The following is a 25,846-nucleotide window of genomic DNA, read 5'->3' as shown; positions in this document are numbered from 1 at the left end:
TAGGGGATGAAACAGGTTATCTGGGGAGCTAGGCAGACCTGCAGCAACTAAAGAACGTTACTGGAATATACAGTGAGAGTTGCAGACACTGAAGAAGGCAAAGGAAATAGAGAGATGGTGGGTTGTTCATGACGGAGCTTTGTAGAGTCTAAAGGGTTCAAAGTTTGTGAGAAGATTTGTAGCTCGGGTGCTCGTTGTTGTGGTTCTGTTCGCCGAGTTGGGATTTTGTATTGCAGACGTTTCGTCCCCTGTCTAGGTGACATCCTCAGTGCGTGGGAGCCTCCTGTGAAGCGTTTCTGTGATCTTTCCTCCGGCATTTATAGTGATTTGTATCTGCCGCTTCCAATTGTCAGTTCCAGCTGTCTGCTGCAGTGGTCGGTATATTGGGTCCAGGTCGATGTGCTTATTGATTGAAACTGTGGATGAGTGCCATGCCTCTAGGAATTCCCTGGCTGTTCTCTGTTTGGCTTGTCCTAATATAGTAGCGTTGTCCCAGTCGAACTCACGTTGCTTGTCATCTGCGTGTGTGGCTATTAAGGATAGCTGGTCGTGTCGTTTCGTGGCTAGTTGATGTTCATGGATGCAGATCTTTAGCTGTCTTCCTGTTTGTCCTATATAGTGTTTTGTGCAGTCCTCGCATGGGACTTTGTAAACTACATTGGTTATGCTCATGCTGGGTATTGGGTCCTTCGTTCTGGTGAGTTGTTGTCTGAGAGTGGCTGTTGGTTTGTGTGCTGTTATAAGTCCTAGTGGTTGCAGTAGTCTGGCTGTCAGTTCGGAAATGCTCCTGATGTATGGTAGTGTGGCTAGCCCTTTGGGTTGCGGCATGTCCTCGTTCCGTTGTCTTTCCCTTCGGCATCTGTTGACGAAATTGCTTGGAGTTTGAACCCACCCTGCAGCTCACCAATAGGATCAACAACACACTGAGAAACCTACAAAGAAAAACGGACAGATAACCAGGTTTGACCTACAGAGAATGAAACCTGAAAGCAACAACACCCCCAGATTCTATGGACTACCTAAAGTGCACAAACCAGACATCCCACTCAGACCCATAGTATCACTACCAGGGACACCATCACACAAACTGGCGAAAGAACTACAGCAGAAACTGAAACACCTGATCAGCGGATCCAGACACTCTATACAATCAACACATGAATTCTTGGACATCATCAGAAATACACACATAGCCAAGGAAGTAACTATGGTCTCATTCGATGTAACGGCACTGTTCACCTCTTTCGACAAAACCCTAGCCAGAGAAACAATAGCCAACCTGCTGGACATACAGAACAGACAACAGGACGGTGAACCTATCAACAAAGACGACATACTCAAACTACTGGACCTGTGCCTCACAACACACTTCACATTCAACAACCAAATATATGAACAAATCAACAGCACACCCATGGGCTCACCTATTTCTGGACTCATAGCAGAAGCAGTAATGCAAAGATTAGAACAAACAGTCTTACCGCAAATTCAACCCAAACTCTGGGTCAGATATGTGGATGACACCTTTGTAATCATTAAAACCACAGAAATAGAGAACACACACCGGATCATCAACGCCACACTCACAGGAATCAGATTCACTAGAGAGGAAGAAAAGGACAACCAACTCCCATTCCTAGACGTGATGGTACAGAGAACACCGAACGGAGAATTCACCACTAAGGTATACAGGAAAGCCACACACACAGACCAAGTCCTAAACTATGAAAGCAACCACCCCAACAAACACAAAAGAAGTTGCATCAAGACACTGTTCAAAAGGGCCACAACACACTGCAGTACACCAGAACTGCAAAAAGAGGAAGAGGAACACCTATACAATGTATTCGCCAAAAACGGATACCCCCGCAATTTCATTAGGGATTGTCTGTATGGATCTGCTAGACGACTGTCCTCTGATATTGATGAGGGCAGTGCAGATGATGTGGTTTATATGGAGTTCATTAAGGTCTTTGACAAGGTCCCACACGGAAGGCTGGTCCAAAAGGGGAGAAAGTGAGGTCTGCAGACGCTGGAGATCAAAGCTGAAACTTTATTGCTGGAACAGCACAGCAGGTCAGGCAGCATCTAGGGAACAGAAGATTCGACGTTTCGGGCACATGCCCTTCTTCAGGTCCAAAAGGGAAGAGCCCATGGGATCTAAGGCAAGTTTGCAAATTGGGTCCTCAATTGGTGGAGGGTTGTTTTTGTGATAGAAAGCCATTGTCCAGCGGGTGTACCACAGGGATCTGTGCTGGAATCATTGCTGGCTGTTAATTACATTAATAACTTGGATATCAAAGCAGAAGGAATCATTAGTAGGTTTGCAGATAACATGGAAGGTGAGGGTGTTGCCCACAGTGAGGGGGATGGACTCAGGCTGCAGTCTGATATCGATCAGATGATAAACTGAGCAGAGTAATGGCAGACAGAGTTTACTTCTGATCACTGTGAGGTAATGCACTGTGGCAAATCTAATAAACGAATGATATACATCATGAATGGTAGGTCCTCCTGGAATACTGAGGAACACAGGGACCTTAGTGGGCAAGTCCCTGGATGTCTGGAGGTGTCAGCACAGATAGACAGGGTGGGGAATACACCTGAACTGGGAGCAGCAGAGCGACCCACATCCTGGTGGGGAACGTTGCTGGAGCTGCTCGAGAGGATTTAAACTCGTCGGGCAGGGCTGTGTGACCCCAAATAGTCGTAAGGCCAGAAAGAAAGCAGTAGAAGTTGACAAGGCAGGCAAGAACATAGCAGACAATTAGGGAAAACTGGTGGATTAAACTGTCGTTATTTCAATGCAAAGGGCCAGACAGATAAGGAAGATGAACCCAGAGCATGGATGGGAACATGGGACTGGGATACCATAGATATTACAGAAACACAGCTGAGGGAGCAACAGGACCAGCAGCTCAATGTTCCGGAGACAGATGCTACAGGAAGGATAGAACAGGAGGCAAAACAGGAGGAGAGCTGGTGGTTTTGATTGGGGGAAACATCCCAGCAGTACCTAGAGGGAGTATTCATGCAGGATCGCCTAGTTAAGCGATATTAGTGGAACCGAGAAATAAAAATTGGCCATTAGTTTTCTACAGTCGTACTACAGCGATAGGCAATGGGAAATGAAGGAGCAAATATGTCAAGAGATTTCAGATATCTCTTAGAACAATAGGGTTGTAATGATAGGGGATCTTAACCGTTCCAAACCTGGACTGGGATTGCTACTAAGCTAAGCATTTGGATGGAAGGAATTTGTTAAGTGTGTTCCGAAAACTCCCAGTCATTATGTAAGTGGCCCAACTGGAGAATGGGGCTAAACCTGATCTCCCCTTGGGAAACAAGGTCGGGAAGGGGACTGAGGTGTTAGTGGGGGAGCACTTGGGAAAGTTACCACAATTGTATTAGTTTGAAAATAGCGATGGAAAAGGACGGCCTGGTCCACAAGTTAAAGTTATTCAATGGAGCAAGATAGTATTAGACAGGAATTTTTAAAGTAGATCTGGGGAGGCTATTTGCAGGTAAAGGGAAGTCTGGCAAGTAGGAATATTTTAAAACTGAGATAAAAGGAGTGTTTAGCGGCAGCGTGTTGCTGTTAGTGTGCAGCTCAATGCTGACTGAATTAGGAAACACTGGCTGTGTTTCGAGGCTGTGGTCAAGAAAAAAGGGGTCACATGTCAGATATAACTGGCTGACTCAAGGGAATCCCTTCAGGAGCATCAGGACTGTAGAAATACACTTAGGATGGAAATCAGGAATGTAAAAAGGGGACACGAGATAGATTTGGCAGAGAAAGTTAAGGAGAATCCAAAGAGACTCTACAAGTGTATTAAGAGCAAAAGAAGAGCGCGGGACAAACCCGGTCTCCTTAATGATCAATGAAGCCAACGATGTGTGAAACTACAAGATCCAAAACAAATATTTCACTTTGGAACTTACTGTGGATAAAGACTGGGGCACTCAGGGAACAAAACAGTGTTTGGCCTGACCACTATTGGAATACTGTGTGCAATGCTGGTCTCAATGTCATCGGGAGGATGTCGTGGAACATGGAAGGGTTCAGAAGAAATGACCAAAGATGTTGCCAGGGTTGGAGGGTTTGTGCTTCAGGGAAACGCCTGAATAGGCTGGGGCTGTTTTCAGTTGAACATGGGAGGCTGAGGAGTTTAAAATCATGATGGTCATCGACAGGGTCATTTCCCCAGGCGAGGGAAACTTTTCAAAGGGGTCTAAAAGACAACTGGCTCCCGCAGAGTGGATGGAATAAGCTGCCAGAGCAAATAGTGGAGGCTGATAGAAATACATTTAAAAGGCATGTGGATGGGTGTATGAATAGCAAGGGTTCAGAGGGATATTGGCAAAATTGTGGCAAATGTGACTAGAAACGCCATGCAGGAGTTGGTCCGAAGGGCCTGTTTCCGTGCTGTACATCTCTATGACTCAATGTCTTGAAATGAGTACACATTATAGAAAAGGAGGTGCTGGAGGTTTTAAAATACAAAGGTAGATAAATCCCCAGGACCTGATCAAATGTATCTCAGGACATTGTGGGAAGCTGGTGAAGAAAGTGTAGGGCCCCTAGCATAGATATTTGTACCATAGAGTGCTACGTGTGATCGGCTGTTAGACTGGAGGGTGGCATTGTGGACAGTGAAGAAGGTTTTCTGAGATTACAAAGGGATCCTGATGAAATGTGTGAATGGCTGAGAAACTGTAGATGGAGTTCAATCTGAATAAATGCGAGGTAATGCATTTGGTACAACAAACAAGGTCAGGACTTATACAATTAATGGCAAGACCTTCAGTAGTGTTGTAGAACAGAGGGACCTCAGGGTTCAGCTACATAATTCTTTGAAGTTTGCAACATGGAGAGACAGGATAGTTTAAAAAAAAGGTGCTTGCCTCACTTGCTTTCATTGCTCAGTCCTATGGATATAAGAGTTGGGAAGTCATATTGAGATTATACAGGCCATTGGTGAGTCCTTTTCTGGAATACTGTGTCCAGTTCTAGTCGCCAAGTTATAGGAAGGATATTATTAAGCTGGAAAGGGTTGGGAGGAGATTTACTGGAATGTGGCTGGGTATGAAAGGCTTCAGTATAAAGAAAGGCTGAATAGGTTGGTATTTTTCACTGAAACCTGAATGTTGACAGATGACCTTATAGAAGTTTATAAAATCATGAGGAGGATAGATAGAGTTAATGGGAGTTGTCTTTTCCCATGGACAGGGGAGTCTCAAGACAAGGCACTACATTTGTAAGTTTAGAGGAGAGACATATAAAAAAAAGACATGAGAGGCACATTGTTACACAGAGGGTGGGTTGTGTATGAAATGAACTTCCCAAGGAAGGGGTGAACATGGGGACAATTACAATGTTCAAAAGACATTTGGATTAGTACAGGAATAGGAAAGGTTTGAAGGGACATGATCCCGGAACAGGCAGGTGGGATGAGATCCGTTTTAGAGTATGTTTAGCGTTAACCAAACAGTGCGGTATGACTCTGACTATGATTATAATGTTGTGTCATCAATTAAGAAAGGCTGCAAGAGAAAGCCAGGGAACTACAGACTGATGAGCGAGACATCATGGTGGGTCAGTTGTTGGAGGTCCTTCTGAGAGGTAGGCCTTACATGCATTTGTAAAGTTAAAACCTGATTACGGAGGGCCAGCATAGCTTTGTGCATGGGAAAACATGTCTCACAAACTTGACTGGAGTTTGCTCAAGATGTGACCAAAAAGATAGACAAAGACAGAGCAACAGACGTTGTTTCTGGCTTCCGCAAACCCATGATACGTTGGTTAGTAACGGTAGATAACAAAGGATCAGGGAGAGCTTGCCAACTGGATACAAAATGGGATGACAGTGGGAGACAGAGGGTGGTGGGAGAGGGTTGTTGTTCAGACTGGAGGCCTCTGACCAGCAGTGTGCTGTAAGGATTGGTGCTGGGACCACTGTTGTGCACCATTTACATAAACAATCTGAGTGAAAATATAGGAGTCCCTGTTAGTATGTTTGTGGATACCAAGATTAGTGGAAGAGTGGGCAGGGAATATAGTTATCGAAGGGGATGTTAATCAACTGGGCCAAGGAATGAAAAATGGAGTTTAATTCAGATGTTGGATTTAGTCAAGACAAACCAGGGAGAACTAACACGGGTAATGGTTGGGCCCTGGACAGTGTTGTAGAAAAGAGAGAGACCAAGGGGTGCAGTTACATTGTTCCTTGGACTGGCATCACAGGGCGACAGGGGGTTGAAAGCGGCAATTGGCACACTTGTCTTCATTGGTCAGAGCATTCAGTACATGAGTTGGAGATATTGGTAACACTGTCGTCAATATTTCTCCTGGGCAGAGGAGGCCACGGGATGACCTTATAAAAGTTTATGAAACCATGTAGGGTCTAAGTAAGGTGAATTGCCAAGGGTAGGTGAGTCCAAAGCTAGAGGCATAAACGTGAGGTGAGAGAGCAAGAATTTAAAGAGGGAGCTGAGCGGCAACATTATCCACAGAGGATGGTGCATAGATGGAACGGGCCGCCAGAGGAAATGGTAAAAACAAGTACAATTACAACATGGAAAAGACACTCGGGCAGGTACGTGGAGATGAGAAGGTTTGAAGGGATATGAGCCAAACACAGGCAAACGCAACTCATTCCATTTAGGGAAACTTGGCCGAAGAGTCATGCCGCACAGAAAGAGACCCTATGTCTCCAGTTATTGGAGGAGGAGACTATCGAGACAAGGCATGTTGTAGAGACTGAAGCAAGTTACAGCGATACGGATGGCCATCTGGACTGGAGGTTTCAAATATGTGAAATAACTGGTGAGAGGGGAGGAGATGACAGAGTTAGGAACTGTTATAGGAGTTAGAATGATTGAAGACACTGGTCCTCAATACAAGCCATAGATACAGTGTTGGAGAGGGAATAGGGAACAAAAAGATCCCAGGCAGCATTACCACCCTCTCGTGGGAGGCCTGCTTTCCCCTCAGTTGTTCTGATGCTCCCTAAGAAAGCACAGATCTGGACTGATAACTGAGAACTCCTGATTCTGTCTCATTACATCAAAACTTGCAACAGGCGTGGTGATTGAGCCTGGGGTGTGTCTGTACTGTGCTCCCCCTCCAGCACTTTCTCTATGTCATGTCTTGTTAGCTGATGTTTGGATCCCCCTTATTACTTTCTGCTCTGTGCACTGGAATGATCTTACCTGGCAGCAGGATTTATTGAAGACTCCCGACCTCCCTGACTTTGTCTTTCTGGCTGACCAACCATCGTCCCAACCAGCAGTTGGCAAGTCTATTGAGTCAGGAACTCCATGAGTACCTGTAGAAATAAGACACAGAAATAGGCAGAATGGGAAATTAGACTAATGCTTTGAGGGTTACATATATAGAATGGCACTGAGCCCACAGAGATCTGGAAAATCCCAGTCTCCATTCCTGACCTGTGCTGCCTCATCTCTCTGGAGTGGAGAATTCTGTTGGCTCATGATCTGGAGTAGCTTCAAAGGTGAGAGACAGTGACAGAGGCAGCAATTAGACCCACACAGTGAGGGATACCACATGGAGAGGTACTGAGTCACATCACCAGAGTGCCGGGTCAAACAATTGTACAGGAAGAAAGGGTCTTGATTCATGTTGCACTGGGATACACAAACTGTGAGCAGGCGAAGTGATGGCCTAGTGGCATTATTGTGTGACAATTTATCCAGAAACTCAGCAAGTGTTCTCTGGACACAGGTTCAAATCCCACCATTGCAAATGATTGAATGTGAAGTAAATGCTTCAAAAACGATGTAATTAAAAGCCTGTAAGTGAGTATTAAACAATTGCTGATGTTAAGAAAAACCCATCTGGTGCATTCCTGTCTCTAGTGAAGTAATCTAAAATGGGACTGGGATATCACAGGTATTACAGGAACAACAGCTGAGGGAGGGACAGGACAGGCAGCTCAATGTTCCAGGGGACAGATGCTGCAGGAAGGACAGAAGGGGAGCTGAGAGAGGAGGAGAGCTGCTGGTTCTGACTGGGTGAACCATCCCAGCAGGACTGAGAGAGGATATTCCTGCGGGACCGCCCAGTGACGCTGTGTTCGTGGGATTAATCAATAACAATGGGTCTTCCCTTTCCTCTGATTATTCTACAGACCCCGAGAGCCCCGCCCTCCTGCACCTTGACCTTCTCAAGATGGCGGCCCTCAGGCCCGCGCTCCCTCTTCCCTCAAACAAATGGCGGCCGTGACCCTGGGCCGCTTCCCTGATCAGGGACGCCGCCTCCTTACACGGGCCTGGAGGGTCTTTATCGAGTTATTTTTAACCTGTATCCAGGACTTGTGAAATCTCTCCGCTTCTTTCTCCCAGCGAGGCTCCCACACACCGGCTATGAGCGCCGCTCTCTGAAGCCGATCGCAGCCGCTGCCGGAGAAAGCAGCTCCATGTCTCTCTCTCTGTGCCCTGATCAATGTGACACTGCGCATGCTCCACATGGAAACTAAACTGCGCGTGCGTCTGAGATTATCAGTGAGTTTATAGAGAATATTCATATCTGCACAGGATCATGGGTGAAATATCAGTCATTAACAATTGCTCTGTCGAGTTACAGTCATTGAGATGATTACTATGCAAATAGATTATTCGGTCCAACTTAACCATATTAGCCAGGTAAGTAAATTACCAATCGTTCTGGGAGTTTGAAAATAAGTTTCTTACTCGAGTTGCGTAAACCGACCTGTGAATTATTCTCAGCTCGTCCCCTACACTATTGCAAAATCACCCATGTGTTTATCGAAGGATTGTTTAAATCTCCCTAATGTACGTTATCAGATTTACATCTCAACTATTTCTTAAAAATCTCACATTGATTCATGAGAGAGGTTTAATGCTCCACTATGTAGTGAGAATGATCAATCCTGCAAAATAGTTGGCTTTCTGACCAATCCTGAAGCGTTCACTCCCCGAGAATGCGTTGGCCCCGCTCCTCACTCACTCTGGTTGGCGGACCGGCCGCTGCTCAGTCCTCCGGTTCCGCCCCTTCCTCCCAATTGAGGAGTTGATTCAGGCGCGACTCAGCAGGCTAAGGGACAAGGGAAGTTAGAGTCGATGCCTTGTGATGTGGTGAAAATATCCCGAATCTTGGATCGAGATGCCTGAGTTCATTTCACAGCTTTATTAAGAAAAAACAAGGGAAGGCAGGAACAGAGTAAAAACAATAGAATATGCAAACAATGTGGTGGGGCTCTCAATGCTCTGGTCATTTTAGTCTTTACCATGTGTTTCAGGGCCCCAGGGCAGACTGTAGCCACTCCTCTTTGTGCACAGCCAGATACCACGATTGTGGGGCAAAGTGATGTGGTGGGGTACAGATTCTGGATTAGTGGTTCTGGAAGAGCACAGCAGTTCAGGCAGCATCCGAGGAGCAGTAAAATCGACGTTTCGAGCAAAAGCCCTTCATCAGAAATAAAGGCAGAGAGCCTCAAGCGTGGAGAGATAAGCTAGAGGAAGGTGGAGGTGGGGAGAAAGTAGCATAGAGTACAATAGGGTGAGTGGGGGAGGGGATGAAGGTGATAGGTCGGAGATGGAGTGGATAGGTGGAAAAGAAGATAGGCAGGTAGGACAAGTCAGGACAAATCACGGGGACAGTGCTGAGCTGGAAGTTTGGAACTGGGATGAGGTGGGGGAAGGGGAAATGAGGAAACTGTTGAAGTCCACATTGATGCCCTGGGGTTGAAGTGTTGCGAGGCAGAAGATGAGGCATTCTTCCTCCAGGCGTCTGGTGGTGAGGGAGCAGCGGTGAAGGAGGCCCAGGACCTCCATGTCCTCAGCAGAGTGGGAGGGAGAGTTGAAATGTTGGGCCACAGGGTGGTGTGGTTGATTTGTGTGGGTGTCCCGGAGATGTTCCCTAAAGCGCTCTGCTAGGAGGTGTTCAATCTCCCCAATGTAGAGGAGACCGCATCGGGAGCAACGGATACAATAAATGATATTAGTGGATGTGCAGGTAAAATTTTGATGGATGTGGAAGGCTCCTTTAGTGCCTTGGATAGAGGTGAGGGAGGAGGTGTGGGTGCAGGTTTTGCAATTCCTGCGGTGGCAGGGGAAGGTGCCAGGATGGGAGGGTGGGTTGTGGAGGGCGTGGACCTGACCAGGTAGTCATGGAGGGAACGGTCTTTGCGGAAGGCAGAAAGGGGTGGGGAGGGAAATGGTGGTGGGGTCTGTTTGGAGGTGGCGGAAATGTCGGCGGATGATTTGGTTTATGCGAAGGTTGGTAGGGTGGAAGGTGAGCACCAGGGGCGTTCTGTCCTTATTACGCTTGGAGGGGTGGGGTCTGAGTGCGGAGGTGCGGGATGTGGACGAGATGCATTGGAGGGTATCTTTAACCACGTGGGAACAGAAATTGTGGTCTCTAATGAAGGAGGCCACCTGGTGTGTTCTGTGGTGGAACTGGTCCTTCTGGGAGCAGATACGGCGGAGGCGGAGGAATTGGGAATACGGGATGGCATTTTTGCAAGAGATAGGGTGGGAAGAGGTGTAATCCAGGTAGCTGTGGGAGTCGATGGGTTTGTAAAAAATGTCAGTGTCAAGTCGGTTGTCATTAATGGAGATGGAGAGGTCAAGAAAGGGGAGGGTGGTGTCAGAGATGGTCCAGGTAAATTTAAGGTCAGGGTGGAATGTTTTGGTGAAGTTGATGAATTGCTCAACCTCCTCGCGGGAGCACGAGGTGGCGCCAATGCAGTCATCAATGTAGCGGAGGAAGAGGTGGGGAGTGGTGCCGGTGTAATTACGGAAGATCGACTGTCTTACATAGCCAACAAAGAGACAGGCATAGCTGGGGCCCATACCTGTGCCCATGACTACCCCTTTGGTCTGGAGGATGTGCGAGGATTCAAAGGAGAAATTGTTAAGGGTGAGGACCAGTTCGGCCAAATGAATGAGAGTGTCGGTGGAAGGGTACTGTTGGGGACGTCGGGAGAGGAAAAAACAGAGGGCATGGAGGCCCTGGTCATGACGGATGGAGGTGTAGAGGGATTGGATATCCATGGTGAAGATGAGGCGTTGGGGGCCGGAGAAATGGAAGTCTTGGAGGAGGTGGAGGGCATGGGTGGTGTCTCGAACGTATTTGGGGAGCTCCTGGACTGGGGGGATAGGACAGTGTCGTGGTAGGTAGAGATGAGTTCAGTGGGGCAGGGGCATGCTGAGACAATGGGTCGGCCAGAGTGCTTAGGCTTGTGGATCTTGGGAAGGGGGTAGAACAGGGCAGTGTGGGGTTCCCGGACTGTGAGGTTGGAAGCTGTGGGTGGGAGATCTTCTGAGGTGATGAGGTTCTGTATGGTCTGTGAGATGATGGTTTGGTGATGGGGGGTGGGGTCATGGTCAAGGGAGCAGTAGGAAGAGGTGTCTTTCAGTTGGTGTTTGGCTTCAGCGGGGTGGAGGTCAGTGCGCCAGATTACCACTGCACCCCCTTTATCTGCTGGTGAAATGGTGAGGTTGGGATTAGAGCAGAGGGATTGGAGGGCTGCATGTTGTGACGGTGAGAGGTTGGAGTGGGGGAGGGGAGTCGACAGGTTGAGGCGGTTAATGTCCCGTTGGCAGTTGGAAATGAAGAGGTCGAGGGCAGGTAATAGGCCAGCACGGGGTGTCCAGGTGGATGCAGTGTGTTGGAGGTGATTCATCCAACGTATTAGAGTTACAGCATTTCCAGTCAATTTTGGGGAAGTTAAAGTCCCCCATAATGACCATCCTATTACTTTCACTCCTATCCAGAATAATTTTGCTAATCCTCTCTTCCACCTGCCTGGAACTCTGCGGAGGCCTCCTTCATCAGGTGATTGATCAGCGTCACTCCGAAAGCTAGTGCGCTTCCAATTAAACCTGTTGGACTATAACCTGGTGTTGTGTGATTTTTAACTTTGTACACCCCAGTCCAACACCGGCATCTCCGAATCATGAGAAAAATAAACTAGCACAGATTATAAAGACAGATATCACGTTCTTCTTTTGTTTCCAAAGAAGAACGTGATACAATGTGCTAAAGATCTCAGATGTTGTGAAAAAGTGGTGTTTATGTACTGATTCAGGTGACATTGATTCATCAATCACAGCTATACAGTCATGAGAAGAAAGGCAATTCCCTCCATGAATAAAGGAAATCTACTGCAGAGCTCACACAAAGGGAATCCTTACCCTCAGCAAACTCTCCCATCACATTACCCAACATATCAGCTAAAGCAGGACACACTGCGCATGCTCTAGCCAACAAAGGAACCCCAGGTGATTGATGTCAGCACCGGACCAATGAAAGGACGGTGGGCGGCGTTGGAGGACCGAACGGGCGGTTGGTCCTCCAACCAATCAAAGTGAATGAAGGGCGGAGCTAAACTAAACCATGTGATCATCCTCGCGCGCGGCGCAGAGTCGCTGAAATGAATGCTCGGGAAGTTTTGGAGAGAAAGGATACGGTAAGGAAAGAAATAAACGGGGAACTGGAGAAAAACTGTGTTGCTATGAGCGGAGAAGTTTTACAAACAAATTGTGCACGTCGGAAAACACAAATTTCAACGTCCCAGTCCCGTGTTTGCAGTAAATGAGGAATGGCCTCAGCGCGGCTGCAGGCCTGAGTGAGCGCCGCCATCTTTATTCGGGACTACGATTCACTGGACATGTGCACCGCCGCCATCTTTGTAGGGGGCAAGGTGCAGCCAGGCGCATGTGCAGACTTTCTCCAGTTTAGAGTTATTGGGATCACAGCAGCCAATACTGCTCTGATTCACCTCTGGGCTCCCTCATCACCACTTTGTCAATATCTAGCTTCCTCAGTCTCGAACCATGGGTGTATTTTTGGTCTGTTTACGACTGTATTGTTACTTTTATAGACTCTTTGTAAATTAGTTTTTCACTGCGGCCCAGCCCCTGACCATGTGCTGCTCTATTATCAGATTATTTTCTAAAATATTTTTGACAGTCAAGAATTCTTTTTTCCAATAAGCAAGTGTATTTTCCTTCCATTTCTGACTATCAAATTCTGCACCATTTTCATTCCCTGTAATGCATTTTGCAATCCCTGAAACATCAACTGTGTTTCTCCTTCCACAGATACCAGTGATTAATGCCAAAGCCCTGATGCCTGTGGAGAGGATGATGTTTGACTTTCTTGTACAGCTGCAGTTTGTGTGGTGAAGGTGCTCTCACAGTGTGGTTGGGTAAGTGGCATTATAGGTTATTTTCAAATCATCACTGTTGCTGATTGAATAATGTCCAAATCAACAACAGTTCGTATTTTTATTATCATGCTTATAATTTCACAAAAATACTATTGAGAACTTTAGACATAAGGCCAGAGATGGAGATATTAGGTCAGGTGACCAAAAGCATTGCCAAAAAGCAGGTTTTGAGGGATGTCTTAAGGATGGAAAGCAGACCTGTGAGGTTTTGGCTGCGAATTTCAGATCATGCTGCTTCAGCAAATGTAGAAATAGCCACACAGGTGAAGTAATGAATTAACAAATGGTTGGGAGTCTCGAAGAAAATGTGTTGTCAAGGTCTCAAAGTGTGTGTGGTGCAGGGAGCTAGGGATTATCACATTCTGGATCAGTGGTGCTGGAAGAGCACAGCAATTCAGGCAGCATCCGAGGAGCTTCGAAATCGACGTTTCGGGCAAAAGCCCTTCATCAGGAATAAAGGCAGAGAGCCTGAAGCGTGGAGAGATAAGCTAGAGGAGGGTGGGGGTGGGGATAGAGTAGCATAGAGTACAATAGGTCAGTGGGGGACGAGATGAAAGTGATAGGTCAGGGAGGAGAGGGTGGAGTGGATAGGTGGAAAAGGAGCTTGGCAGGTCGGAAAAGTAAGCAAATGTGGCTGTAGTAGCGGGTTTGTTTCAGGACGTGGTTGATGAGCTTCAGGGCAGAGGAAATGACCTGGGAGTTGCAGTGGGAGAGAGACTCCCTGAGATTCTTGGAGAGAGAGGAGGAAAACTTCTTCAAGGCAGGCATCCTTGTAGAGGATTCGCAGTAGGGATAATACCTTAGGGATTATCACAGCCAGGAATTAAATCAAGTGTGAGTATTTTAAATTGAGGGATATTGGCCAGGTGCTGGCAGGTGAGACTAGATTGGGTTGGGGTATCTGGTCGGCATGGATGGGTTGAACCGAAGGGTCTGTTTACTTGCTGTACATCTCTATGGCTGTATGCTGTTGATTCTAATTAGGAGCCTTTTGATGAATCAACAAGCAGCGATGAAGACTTTCTTGAGATTACAGGGAGGTTGAATGTGGGAAGCTGGCCCTGAGTGTGTTTGGAAAACGAAGTCTGGAGATAACACACGATGGATGAGAGTTTCAGTATATGAGCTGAGAGGAGGGTGGAATCAGCTCGAATTAGTGGTCTTGGAGTGGGACTGAGCTGTCACTCTCACCTCACCTCTGGGATTCAGCTGGTTGCCAGATTGTGAATCAGGGCGGTACCACAATCGGGACCCGAGTTGCCATGGTGGAGCCTAAAATGAGTGTCGCTCAGCTGGCTGTTGCTGAGCAGCTGCTGCTTGGTAGCCCTGTAGATGACATTTTCCATCACTTTACTGCTGATGGAGTGTGGACTGACAGAGGGAAATTGCCTGGGTTGGATTGCCCTCTGTTGTTGTGTTGAACATCCCTGGGCAATGTTCCACATTGTCGGTAGATCCCAGTGCTGGAGCGGTACGTGGCTTGGTGGGTGGCAAGTTCTGGAGCACAAGCCATCAGTATTATTGTCAGAATGTTAGCAGGGCCCGTAGCCTTTGCACTACTTTACCATTTCTTGATGTTATTCAAACTGAATCGATCTGGCTTAAAACTCACATCTGTGATGTTAGAAACCACTGGAGAAGGCTGCGATGGATCATCCCACTTTGCACTTCTGGCTGAAGATTGCTGCAGATGCTGTCATCTTATCTGGTGCATGGATGTGTGAGGCCCCTCCATCAGTAAGGGTGGGGATTTCTGTGATGCTTCCTCCAGTAAGTTGTTTAATTGTCCATCACCGTTCACAACTGGGTGTGGCAGAACTGCAGAGTTCCGATCTGATCCATTGGATGTAGGATCACTTAGCTCTGTTGCTTGCTGCTGATGCTGTTTGATATGCAAGTAGTTCCGTTTGATAGCTTCACCAGGTTGGCACTTCAGTTTTAAGTCTGCCTGGTGCTGCTCATGGCATGCCCTCCTTTCCTGTCCATTGTGATGGGTGAGACTGGGATTTACAAACCCATGAGATTACAGATTGTGCTGGAGTACAGTTCTACTGCTGTTGATGTCCCACAGTGCCTCAGAGATATCCAGTTTGAGATCCTACATCTGTTCAAAGTCTGTCCCCATTAGAACGGTGATAGTGTCACTCAACACAATGGAGGTTTTTCTCAACTTTAAGCCAAGACTTTGTCTCCAAAGGAAATGTGTGATGGTCGCTCTTACTGATACTGTCATGGACAGATGTATCTGCAGCTGGTCAATTCATAACAATGAGATCAAGTATGTTTTTCCCTCTTGTTGGTTCCCTCACCACCCGCTGCAGACTCAGTTGAGCAGCTATGTCCTTTAGGACCTGGCCAGCTCAGTCAGTAATTCTGTTGCAGAACTAGTCTCGATTGTGGACCTTGAAATCCTGTACCCAAGAGTACGTTTGACACCATTTTATTGCCTGAGTGCTTCCTCCAAATGTTGTTCAACATGAAGGAGAACTGATTCATCAGCCAGTACAGTATATGGTAATCAGCAGGAGCCATGAGACATCCTGGTCTCCGGAGTCAATGCTGTGTACTCCTAGGGCAAATCCTCCCTGTCTGTACACCACTGTGCCACCACCTCTGCCTGGTCTGTCCTGCCGGCGGGACAGGACATATCCAGAGATTTCAGGAGAAAGGGAACACTGCAGATGCTGGAGATCAGAGTCAAGAGTCTGGTGCTGGAAAAGCACAGCAGGTCAGGCTGATGAAGGGCTTAGGCTCCAAACGTCGATTCTCCTGCTCCTCGGATGCTGCCTGACTGTTGTGCTTTTCCAGCACCACATTCTCGATATCTAGATATGGTGATGGTGGTGTCCGGTCATTGTTTGTAAGGGATGATTCCGTGAGTATGACTATGTCAGGCGGTTCCTTGACTAGTCTGTGAGACAGCTGTCCACATTTTGGCACCAAAAACCATATGTTAGTGAGGAGGACGTAGCACCATCGAGAGGGCTGATTCTGTGGTTGTAATTTCTGGTGCCTTCTTAGATGCCACATGGTCCATCCAGTTTCATTCCTGTGTTGAGACTTTGCAGTGATTAGTACAGTGAGTAGCTGGCTGGGCCGCTGACAGGTTGGCAGGATTTTTTTCGCCATTGACAATGGTTTCATGGAGATCAGGAGATTCCTAATACGTTGTTTTTTTCTCTTGAATTCAGATTCCACCATCTGCCAAGATGGGATTCGAACCAGGACTTCAGTCATTTCTTTTAATATTCTGGATAAAAGCTCAATACATCAGGTTTGTTCACTCATTTTAAATATCACTAACCCTGGTTTTGTTTCTTTGTGAAACACTGTCCATCATCCTGTCTCCTCCATCCTCCCCTCCAACAATGAGTGAGGAGCACATGGAGTTTCTCTGTCACTGAGACTGAGATAATCCGATCTGCTGTTTCTCTCCCTCCCACTAGCCCACTGAGCCAAACTGCCTCAGGTGATGTTCCTGGTTTTTGTCCTAAACCTACATCTTTCTCCATCTCTTGTCAAGCCTTATCAGAGCTTAACTTGACCCTTTACTCTAATCTCACTAAACTCACTTTCCAACACTCTTTCCTCCGCTGCCGCCTCATCACCCCCCCTCGCCAATTCATAGATATTGTTCCTTGTTCTGTCTGTTGGTCTTTTCTGGTTATGTCCTTCTCTCCCATTCTGTGAAAAACTAATATTTGACCTCACCGTTGTTGGAAAATCCTGCTCCATCTCCACTCTCCATTTCCTTTCTGAATTCCTTGCATTTGGTGTCCCTCAACGATCTATCCTTGGTCTCTCCTCTATCTCACGTACATAGTGCCAGGAGGTGATATCGTCCACTGTGTTAGGTTTGACATGTACACTGACGATGCCCAGCTCTCCCTCCCCATCATCCCTCTCCATTACTCCACTGTTACTCAGTTATCAAACTGCTTATCACATTCCCACTACTCGATTAGCTGCAATTTCCTCCAATGAAACATTGTCACGGTTAAACCCATTGCCTTCCCTTTACCTTTCTGCTGAGCCCCTCCCTCTCACTGGGAACTCTCTGAGACAGAACTACATTCTTCACAATATTGCTGTTATATCTGACCCCAAGATGACCTTCTGATCAGACATCCACACAATCACAACACCAGGAATTCCAGTCTCTTAAACGTTGCTTTTCTCCACCTCACCCCAGCTCCATTGCCACTGAAACCCGTTACCCGTGTCTGTGTCGCCTTAACCTTGAATCCAAAACAGAACCCTTGATTCCGTGACTCAGAATCTGGTTTCAGACTCCCCTCTCAGTATTTACCCTCAGACACATCCTCTCTGTATTTATCCTGTCAAACCCCTAAAGAATCCCATCTGTCTCAATGAGATCACCTCGCTTTCTCCAAAATCCAGTGAGTAGAGTCCCAACCTTTTCAGCCTTTATTTAAAAGATAATGCCTCCAAACCAGGGATCATCTCATTGAATCTTCCCTGAAATGCCTCCAATAAAGTGACATATTTCCTTATCTAAAGAGACCAAAACTGTTCTCATTACTGCAGATATGGTGGTCTCACCAGCACTTCCACACGTTACTCTCAGGTATATATTCCAAACTCTAATACTAAAAACCTTTGAAACAAAACATTCCATTCCCCTTCCTGGTTCCCTGTTGTAACTGTGTGGTAGCTTTCTGTGTTTCCTGAACAATTACCTTTGGTCCCTTTGTTGTGCAGCTTTCTACAGTTTCCACCATTTTAATAGTACTTTGTTCTTTTATTATCTCCTCCAAACTGAGCAACTTCCCACTTTTCCAAGTTACGCCCTATCTGGCAACTTGTTGCCCCCTTCTCCTGTGCATCTCTCTCTTTTCATAATCCTAGACATTTTTACAGTTATGCCTTTTCTAGGAGATATCCCCCCTTCCCATTCTTCCAAACATTTACTGGGAGCACTGGGCAGTGGGAAGCAGACAGAGTTGCTATCTTTTTAGGGATACGCTTTGGAGTGATTGAGAGGATCTTCCTACCCATTGGTCAGGATGGAGACAACTTGCCCATCGTTAGGCATTAGCCTTTCACACCCATGTCTTATTGATGAGGCAGAGCGGCAGCACGGAATGAAAGAAAAGAAAGTCATTCTTGTTCCCCATATCTCACTGACGCTTGGATCATTTTCTCCAACCTGTCAAAGAACTGCTGTGTTCAGTCACATAAGATCTCAAGTTGGAATCTCCTAGAAACCCACAGATTTCCCCCTTAGTTGACTGCTGATGTCATCAAGGGTAATATGTACAGTCATCCTGGGCCACAAGGAGGGAATGGTGTGGGTTTCTAACTTGAACTGGTAGTGACAGATTTTATAAACTTGTATTACAGGATATTACAGGTGGACATTCAGATGGTAATCTTAGTAAATATTCTGCTAAACCCTGATTGAATTACTCAGTATATCAGGATCTGGATATTCGCATTGTGTTCCAGATAAATCCCATTTGCTGCTTAAAAATTCTCCTTTGAATCATCGCATTCTCGCAAAAGGTCTCCCCAAACCTTCAATGTGTCATGTAATCCTTTTATGATGATGTGATGAGTATAAGGTTTATTATTCGAATGTGTAATTTTTGTATAAGGATGTCTCAGAGAGGGAGCTGAATATTCTTAAAGGGGAGAATAACCATTTTGAGGGGAGGCTGTTGTTTATTGGTATCAATGACATAGGAATAGAAGAGTTCACATTATTGGATCATTGGAATCTCTTGTGGGGTAGAATTGACCTCCATCAGAAGGATGGATTGTACCTGCACTGGAAGGGAACAGTTGCTCGTGCTATTCAGGAGGCATTAAACCAGTGAAGGAATGTGGGTAAACCCAGAGAGAGAGTGAGGAAGAGCTAAGTCTGACGCTGGTACAGTTCAGACGTCAAACAGTCAAGGCAGACAAGGGCAAGGCACAGAATGAGCAGTTACACTGCATTTATTTCAATGCAGGAGGCCCGGTAGGTCGGGCAGAGGAGGTCAGGATATGGTTTTGAACATGGCACTGGGATATTATAGCAATTACAGAGGCATGACTCGGGGATGGATAGGACCAGCAGCTTAATGTTCCAGTGTATAGATGCTACAGCAAAGATAGAAAGGGGGCAACAGAGCAAGGGGAGAGATATTTTTGATTAGGGATGACATTACAGCTGGGCTTCAAGAGGGTATTCCTGGGAGTACATCCAGGCAGGTGATACAGGTGGAACTGAGAAATAAGAAAGGGATGATCTCCTTATTGGGATGGTACTATTGACCCTCCCCTTCCCCAATAGTCAGCAGGGAGTTGAGAAGCAAATTTACTAAGAGATGACTTCTCTGTAAGAATAGTATGGTTGTGTACAAGACTTGACCTTCTTTGTTATTCATTCACAGGATGAGGGTGTCACTGGCTGGGCTCAAAGGGCAGTAAAGAGTCAGCCACATTGCTGTGGGTCTGGAGTCACATGTGTGCCAGATCAGGTAAGGATGGCAGATTCCTTCCCTGAAGGATATTAGCGAATCTGATGAGATTTTTTTTCGCAATAATCAACAATGGATTCATGGTCTTTAATAGATTCTTACTTCCAATTTTTTATTGAATTCCTATCCACTCTCTGCCGTGATGGTATCCAAACCCTGGGCCCCAGAATGTTATCTGGGTGTCTGGATTATCCATCTAGTGATAATCTCACGAGGCCATTTGGCAGGATGAGTGACTGAGGTATCCATGGGGCAGCACATCAGCACCAAAGATCCCAAGGTCTCTGCGGAAGATAGAAAGGGCTGGGGAGGGAGATATATCCCTGGTGGTGGGGTCTGACTGTAGGTAGCGGACATAGCAGAGGTTCATGGAGATTAGTGGGTGGCAGGTGAGGACCGGAGGATTATATTCTTATTGTGGTTGGAGGGGTGGGGGGAAGGCGGAGGTACAGTAAGTGGAGGATATGCGTTGGAGTGCATTGTTGATCAAGTGGGAGGGAAATCCGGTCCTTGAAAGAGGAAACCTTTCTGGGATGTCCTGGAGTGGAATTGCTTCTGCCTGGAGCAGATATGACAGAGGCAGAGGAATTGGGAGTACAGGATCACGTTTTTACAGGAATATACTCGAGGGTAATCAGGAGAGCAAAAAGGGGACTTGAAATATCTCTAGGAAATAGTTTTTAAGGAGAATCCAAAGAGATTCTACAAATACATTAAGGATAAAATAATAATCAGACGGAGAATAGGAATTCTTAAAGATCAACAAGGCCATCTATGGAACAACAGGAGGTGGGAGAAATACTATGCTATTCTATTCTAGAGAGTTTGGAGAAATAAATAGTGATCACTTGAAAAGTGTCTAGATTACAGAGGAGGAAGTAGTGGATGTCTTAAACAGTAGCAAGGTTGATAAATCCCTGGGACCTGATCAGGTGTATCCCAGAAATTTGTGGAAAGCTCGGAAGGTGATGGCAGTGCCCGTCCCTGAGGTATTTATATCATTGTTTGTGACAGGTGAGGTGCTGGAAGATGGGTGGCCATTATTTAAAAAAGGTGGTAAGGAAATGCCAGGGAACAAGAGAACAGTCCACCTAACGTCAGTGGTAGGTAAGTTGTTGGAAGGGATTCTGAGGGACAGGATTTACATGTATTTGGAAAGACGAGGATTGATTAGGGATAGTTAACATGGCTTTGTGTGTGGGAAATTCTCTCTCTCGAACTTGATTGAGTTTTTTTGAAGATGTGACAAAGATGATTGATGAAGGCAGACTGTGGACGTTGTCTATATGGACACTGAACGATGTTCCACAAAGCAGACTGGTTAGCAAGGTTAGATAACAACATGAAATGGCGGGAGAACGAGCCATTTGGATACAAAACTGGCTTGAAGGTAGGAGGGTTGCTTTGCGGACTGGAGGCCTGTGAGCAGCATTGTCCTGCAGGAATGGATATTGGGTCCTTAAATAAATGACTTGGATGTGAATATGAGATATGGTCAGTGGGTTTACAGAAGACACCAAAATTGGAGGTGTAGTGGACAATGAAGAAGTGGACAAGTTCAGAATACAACAGTATCTTGACCAGATGGGTCATTGGAGCGAGGAATGGCAGACTGGGTTCAATTTAGACAAATGTAAGCTGTTGGATTTTGGAAAGACAAATCAGAGCAGGACTTGTACACTTAATGGTAAAGTCCTTGGGAATGTTGCTGAACATAGAGACCATGGAGTGCAGGTTCATTGTTCCTTGAAAGTAGACTCGCAGGTAGGCAGACTAGTGAAGGTGGTGTTTGGTATGCTTATATTTATTGGCCAATGCATTGAGTACAGAAGCTGGGACGTCAAATTGTGTGGTGGGACAGGACATTGATTAAGCCATTTCAGGAATTCTGTTTGAAGTTCGAAATTCCCTGTTCTGGAAAGGATGTTGTGAATCTTGAAAGAGTTCAGACAAGATTTACAAAGACTTTGCTAGGGTTGGAGGATTTGGACTACAGGGAGAGGCTGAATAGGCCAGAGTTAATTTCCCTAGTGAGTCGAAGACTGAGGGGTGACTTCATGGAGATTTATAAAATCATGAAGGGCATGGATAAGGTGAACAGCCAGGGTCCTTTCCCCCCAGTTAGGTGGGATCAAAATAAGATCACATGGGCTTAGGTTGAGAGGGCAAAGATTAAAAACGGATCTAAGGGGCAAAGTTTTCAAGCTGTGTGTGGTGTATGTGTGGAATGAGCTGCCAGATGAAATAGTGGAAGCTGATACAATTACAACATTTGAAAGGCATCCGATTGGGTACATGAAGAGGAAGAGTTTCCAATGATACGGACCAATAGCTGGCAAATGGGGCTCCATTTGTTGAGGATTCCTCGTTGGCATGGACAAATTGGACCAAAGGTCTGTTTCTGTGCTGTACATCTCTATGACACTAATAAATTAAAATAAGATGTGTTCCTCTTTTGTGGAGAGCTAGCAGAAGCACAGATAATTGTCCTTGGAGCTGAGAAGGTTAAGCAGTGATTTTGACCAGGTGCAAATTTGTTTCTAGGATATCGAATCTGCAGAGAGAGTGGAATTGTTAACAATGTCACAATTTTAGTAATAATTTTCAGGTAATTGGCAAATAATGTGAACATTATTTTATTCAGTAAGTTCTGAGTATCTGGAACAGTCTGAATGGCAGCTGGACACAGACTCAGCAGTTATTCATAAACAGATTGGAAATTTTACTTTTTAAGGGAAGATTTGGGAGTCCATGGGCAAATGGGAAGGGAATTGGGACAGATTTGCAGCATCTCCATAGGGAGAGGGTACATCCCAAATGGGCTGAATAGCCCCAACCCCTGTGCTCTGTGATACTGCCCCATTGACTGTGAATATTGTAACTCATCCCAGGGCTGAGAGAGGGAGGATCCCACCACTCACCTCACAATGGGCCCCGATGATTGATGTCAGCACAGGCCAATAGGGGGTAGAGGGCAGTACTGGAGGACCAGTTTGTCCTCCAACCAATCGGAGTGAATGAGGGCATCCTCAAGGCTGGAACTAAAGAAAGGCACATATCGCAGAGATTTGAGAAACTGGAGGAGCGTTCTGTGGCTGGTGAGGAATTATATAAATAAGGAAGAGTTGTGAGGCTGGATGAAGTGACAGTGATCGGGAGAGTTGAGGATGGATGAATTTAGAGTTAGTGAGGATTAGAATCATAATGTTATACAGCAAGGAAACAGGCCCTGTGGTCCAACCAGTCCATGCCAACCATAATTCCAAACTGAACTAATTGTACCTGCCTCCGCTTAGTCCACATCCATCCAAATATTTCCTATTTATGTACTTATTTGAATGTCTTTTGAATATTGTAATTGTATTCACAGCTACCACTTCCTCTGGAAGTTCATTTCACACATATAATTTTTTTATAAAAACCCTAATGTCTTTTCTCAAATCTTTCTAATTTCTTCTCAAAATGAATGCACCCGAGTTTTGAATCCCTCTCTCCCCCGGCTATTCACCTTATCTACACACTTTCTGATTTTGTAAACCTCTAATAAGGTCACCCCTCAACCTTGTGCATGCTAGTGAAAAAAATTCCCAGCCTATCCAGCCTCTCCTTAAAACACAATCCCTCCATTCATGGCAACATGCTCCAATTTAATAATATCCTTCCTATAACAGCACAAACAGAACTGGACAGAGTATTCCAGAAGAGGCCTCCCCAACGTTCTGTACATCCTCAACGCAACGTCCCCACTCTTGTACTCAAAGGTGTGAACAATGAAGGTAAGTGTGCTAAGTATCTTCTTAACCGCCCTTTCTACATGTAACACAGACTTCAAAGACGTGAACCCCTTGGTCTCTTTGTTCCCATATCATTACTCAAGGCCCTACTTTTATTGAGTGTAAGTCCTACTCTCGTTTGTTTTGTCAGGATGTTATATTTTGCATTTATTCCAATCCAAAAAAAATTTGAGTATAAAGGCAGTAGGAGTATAATTTAGAGGGAAATCAGGAGGCAAAAAAGGGACGTGAGATAGCTTTGGCGAATAGGGTTAAGGATAATCCAAAGGGCTTTTGTTAATACATGAGCAAAAGGCTAACTAGGGAGAAAATAGAGACCCTCAAAGATCAGCAAGGCAGCCATTGTGTGGAGCTGCAGGCGATGGGCGAGATAGGAAACAAGTATTTTGCATTAGTGTTTACTGTGAAGAAGTACATGGGAGATATAGAATGTGGGGAAATAAATGGTGACATCTCGGAAAATGTCCATATTACAGAGGAGGAGGAGGTGCTCATTGAGTGGCTAAGGAGCTGGTGCAGGGGAAAAGGATTCACGTTTTTTGGATCGTTGTGATCTCCTCTGGAGTAGAGTTGACCTGCGTAAGAAGGATGGATTGTACCTGAATTGGAAGGTGTCTAATGTCTAGACAGGGAGACTTGCTGGTGATACTCGGGAGGCATTAAACCAGTGAGGGAGTGGGTGTAAACCCAAGAAGATAGTGAGGAAAGAGATATGTCTGAGGCTGGTACAGTTCAGAAGTCAAATAGTCAAGGCAGGCAAGGGCAAGGCACAGAATGAAATCGAACTGAGCAGTTGCACTGCATTTACTTCAATAGAAGAGGCCTGACAGGGAAGGCAGAGGAGCTCAGGGTATGGTTTTGAACATGGCACTGGGATATTATAGCAATTACAGAGGCATCACTCAGGGATGGATAGGACTGGCAGCTTAATGTTCCAGGGTATAGATGCTATAGGAAGAATAGAAAGGGGGACAAGAGAGGAGGGGGAGTGACATTTTTGATTCGGGATAGCATTATGTTTTTGCTTAGGGAGGATATTCCTGGCAGTACGCCCAGTGAAGTTATTTAGGTGGAACTGGGAAATAAGAAAGGGATAATCACCTTATTGGGGTTTTCTGCATGGATTTTGTCCGGGTGCTCTGGTTTCCTCCCACAGTCCAAAGATGTGCAGGTTGGGTGGATTATCCAGGATGAATTGCCCATAATGTTCAGGGATGTGTAGGTTGGCTGGCCCTGAGAAGTGCAATGTTATAGGAGGAGGTTAGGAGGCTTTCCAGGTCAGTATTAGTATGATGGGCTGAATGACCTGCTTCCACACTGTTGGGAGTCTCTGATAATTCTACAAGTTTTAAAATAGTTACAGAAAATAATATACCAGATCTAAGAGTTAAGGTTCTGAATTGGACAAAGGCCAATTTTGATAGCACAAGGCAAGAACTTTCATCTGGCCCCTCAAGCCTGCTCTACCATTGAATAAGATCAGGGCTGATCTTCTCATGGCCTCTGCTCCACTTTCCTGATCTCTCACCATAACCCTTAATTCTTTTCCTATTCACAAATCTACATTTTGCCTTAAAGGCATTCAAGTTGATAACGTCAAATGCTGCACTCGGCAGGGAATTCCACAGATTCACAACCCTTTAGCTGAAGAAGCTCCTCCTGAACTCAGTCCTAAATCTGCTCCCCCTTATTTTGAGGTAATGCTCTGTAGTTTGACCCACCCCCAGTGGAAATAGCCTCCCTGCTTCTGTCTAATCTACTCCCTTCATAATTTTATTGTTTCCTATCCAACCTCCCATTCTTCTAAATTACAATGACTATAGAACCAGTTTTCTCAATCTCTCCGCATGCACCAATCCTCAACTCCTAACCCAAACTAGTGAACCTCCTCTATACTCCCTCCAGTGCCAGTACATCTTCCTGAAGTAAGGAGACCAAACCTGTACACAGTACTCCAGGTGTGGCCTCCCCAGCACCCTGTACAGCTGCAGCATTACCATCCCTCTAGCAATGAAGGACAATATTCCCTTCACTGCCATAATTACCTGCTGCACCTGCAAACCAGCTTCCTGTGATTCATGCACAAGGACACCCAGCTCCCTCTGTACAGCAGCATGCTGCACGTTTTCACCATTTCGTCATCAGTTTGCTGTTAGTCCGACTAAAATGGATGACCTCACATTTCCCAACATTGAACTCCATCTGCCAGATCCTTACCCACCCACATAACTGATCTGTATCCCTGTGCAGACTTACAGTGGCCTCTGCACACATTGCTCTACCTCATTTTTATATCAAATGTGAACTCTGACACCGTACACTTGGTCCTCAACTCCAAAACATTTGTGTA

At 45.8% G+C, this 25,846-nt stretch overlaps 1 protein-coding gene and 1 long non-coding RNA gene across 3 annotated transcripts in view; one reads left to right on the top strand and one right to left on the bottom strand.

Moving 5' to 3' along the window:
- Positions 1 to 497: 497 nt before the first annotated feature.
- Positions 498 to 8,413, bottom strand: LOC148148001 (uncharacterized). Its single transcript, XR_015759279.1, has 3 exons — positions 8,322 to 8,413; positions 7,213 to 7,328; positions 498 to 932 (listed from the first exon to the last, which is right to left on the bottom strand). It is a non-coding gene; the product is annotated as an uncharacterized LOC148148001 (long non-coding RNA).
- A 4,662-nt stretch (positions 8,414 to 13,075) lies between these two features.
- The window catches only part of LOC148148000 (uncharacterized), a 34,255-nt gene continuing 21,484 nt past the window's right edge, over positions 13,076 to 25,846 (top strand). For both annotated transcript variants that reach the window (XM_087993986.1, XM_087993985.1), the window contains exons 1-4: positions 13,076 to 13,196; positions 16,409 to 16,491; positions 19,616 to 19,702; positions 23,374 to 23,478. In XM_087993986.1, the coding sequence (XP_087850112.1) occupies positions 23,473 to 23,478 (6 nt within the window). In that variant the 5' untranslated portion in view covers positions 13,076 to 13,196; positions 16,409 to 16,491; positions 19,616 to 19,702; positions 23,374 to 23,472. The remainder of the gene's footprint in view (positions 13,197 to 16,408; positions 16,492 to 19,615; positions 19,703 to 23,373; positions 23,479 to 25,846) is intronic.

The sequence above is a fragment of the Chiloscyllium plagiosum genome, unplaced genomic scaffold (genome assembly GCF_037043375.1).
Source record: "Chiloscyllium plagiosum isolate Xiang-an unplaced genomic scaffold, Cpla_swu_hap1 HiC_scaffold_14, whole genome shotgun sequence".
Classification (NCBI taxonomy): domain Eukaryota; kingdom Metazoa; phylum Chordata; class Chondrichthyes; order Orectolobiformes; family Hemiscylliidae; genus Chiloscyllium; species Chiloscyllium plagiosum.
Note: the sequence above shows the minus strand (reverse complement) of the source record. Positions and strands in the feature narration are given on the sequence as shown.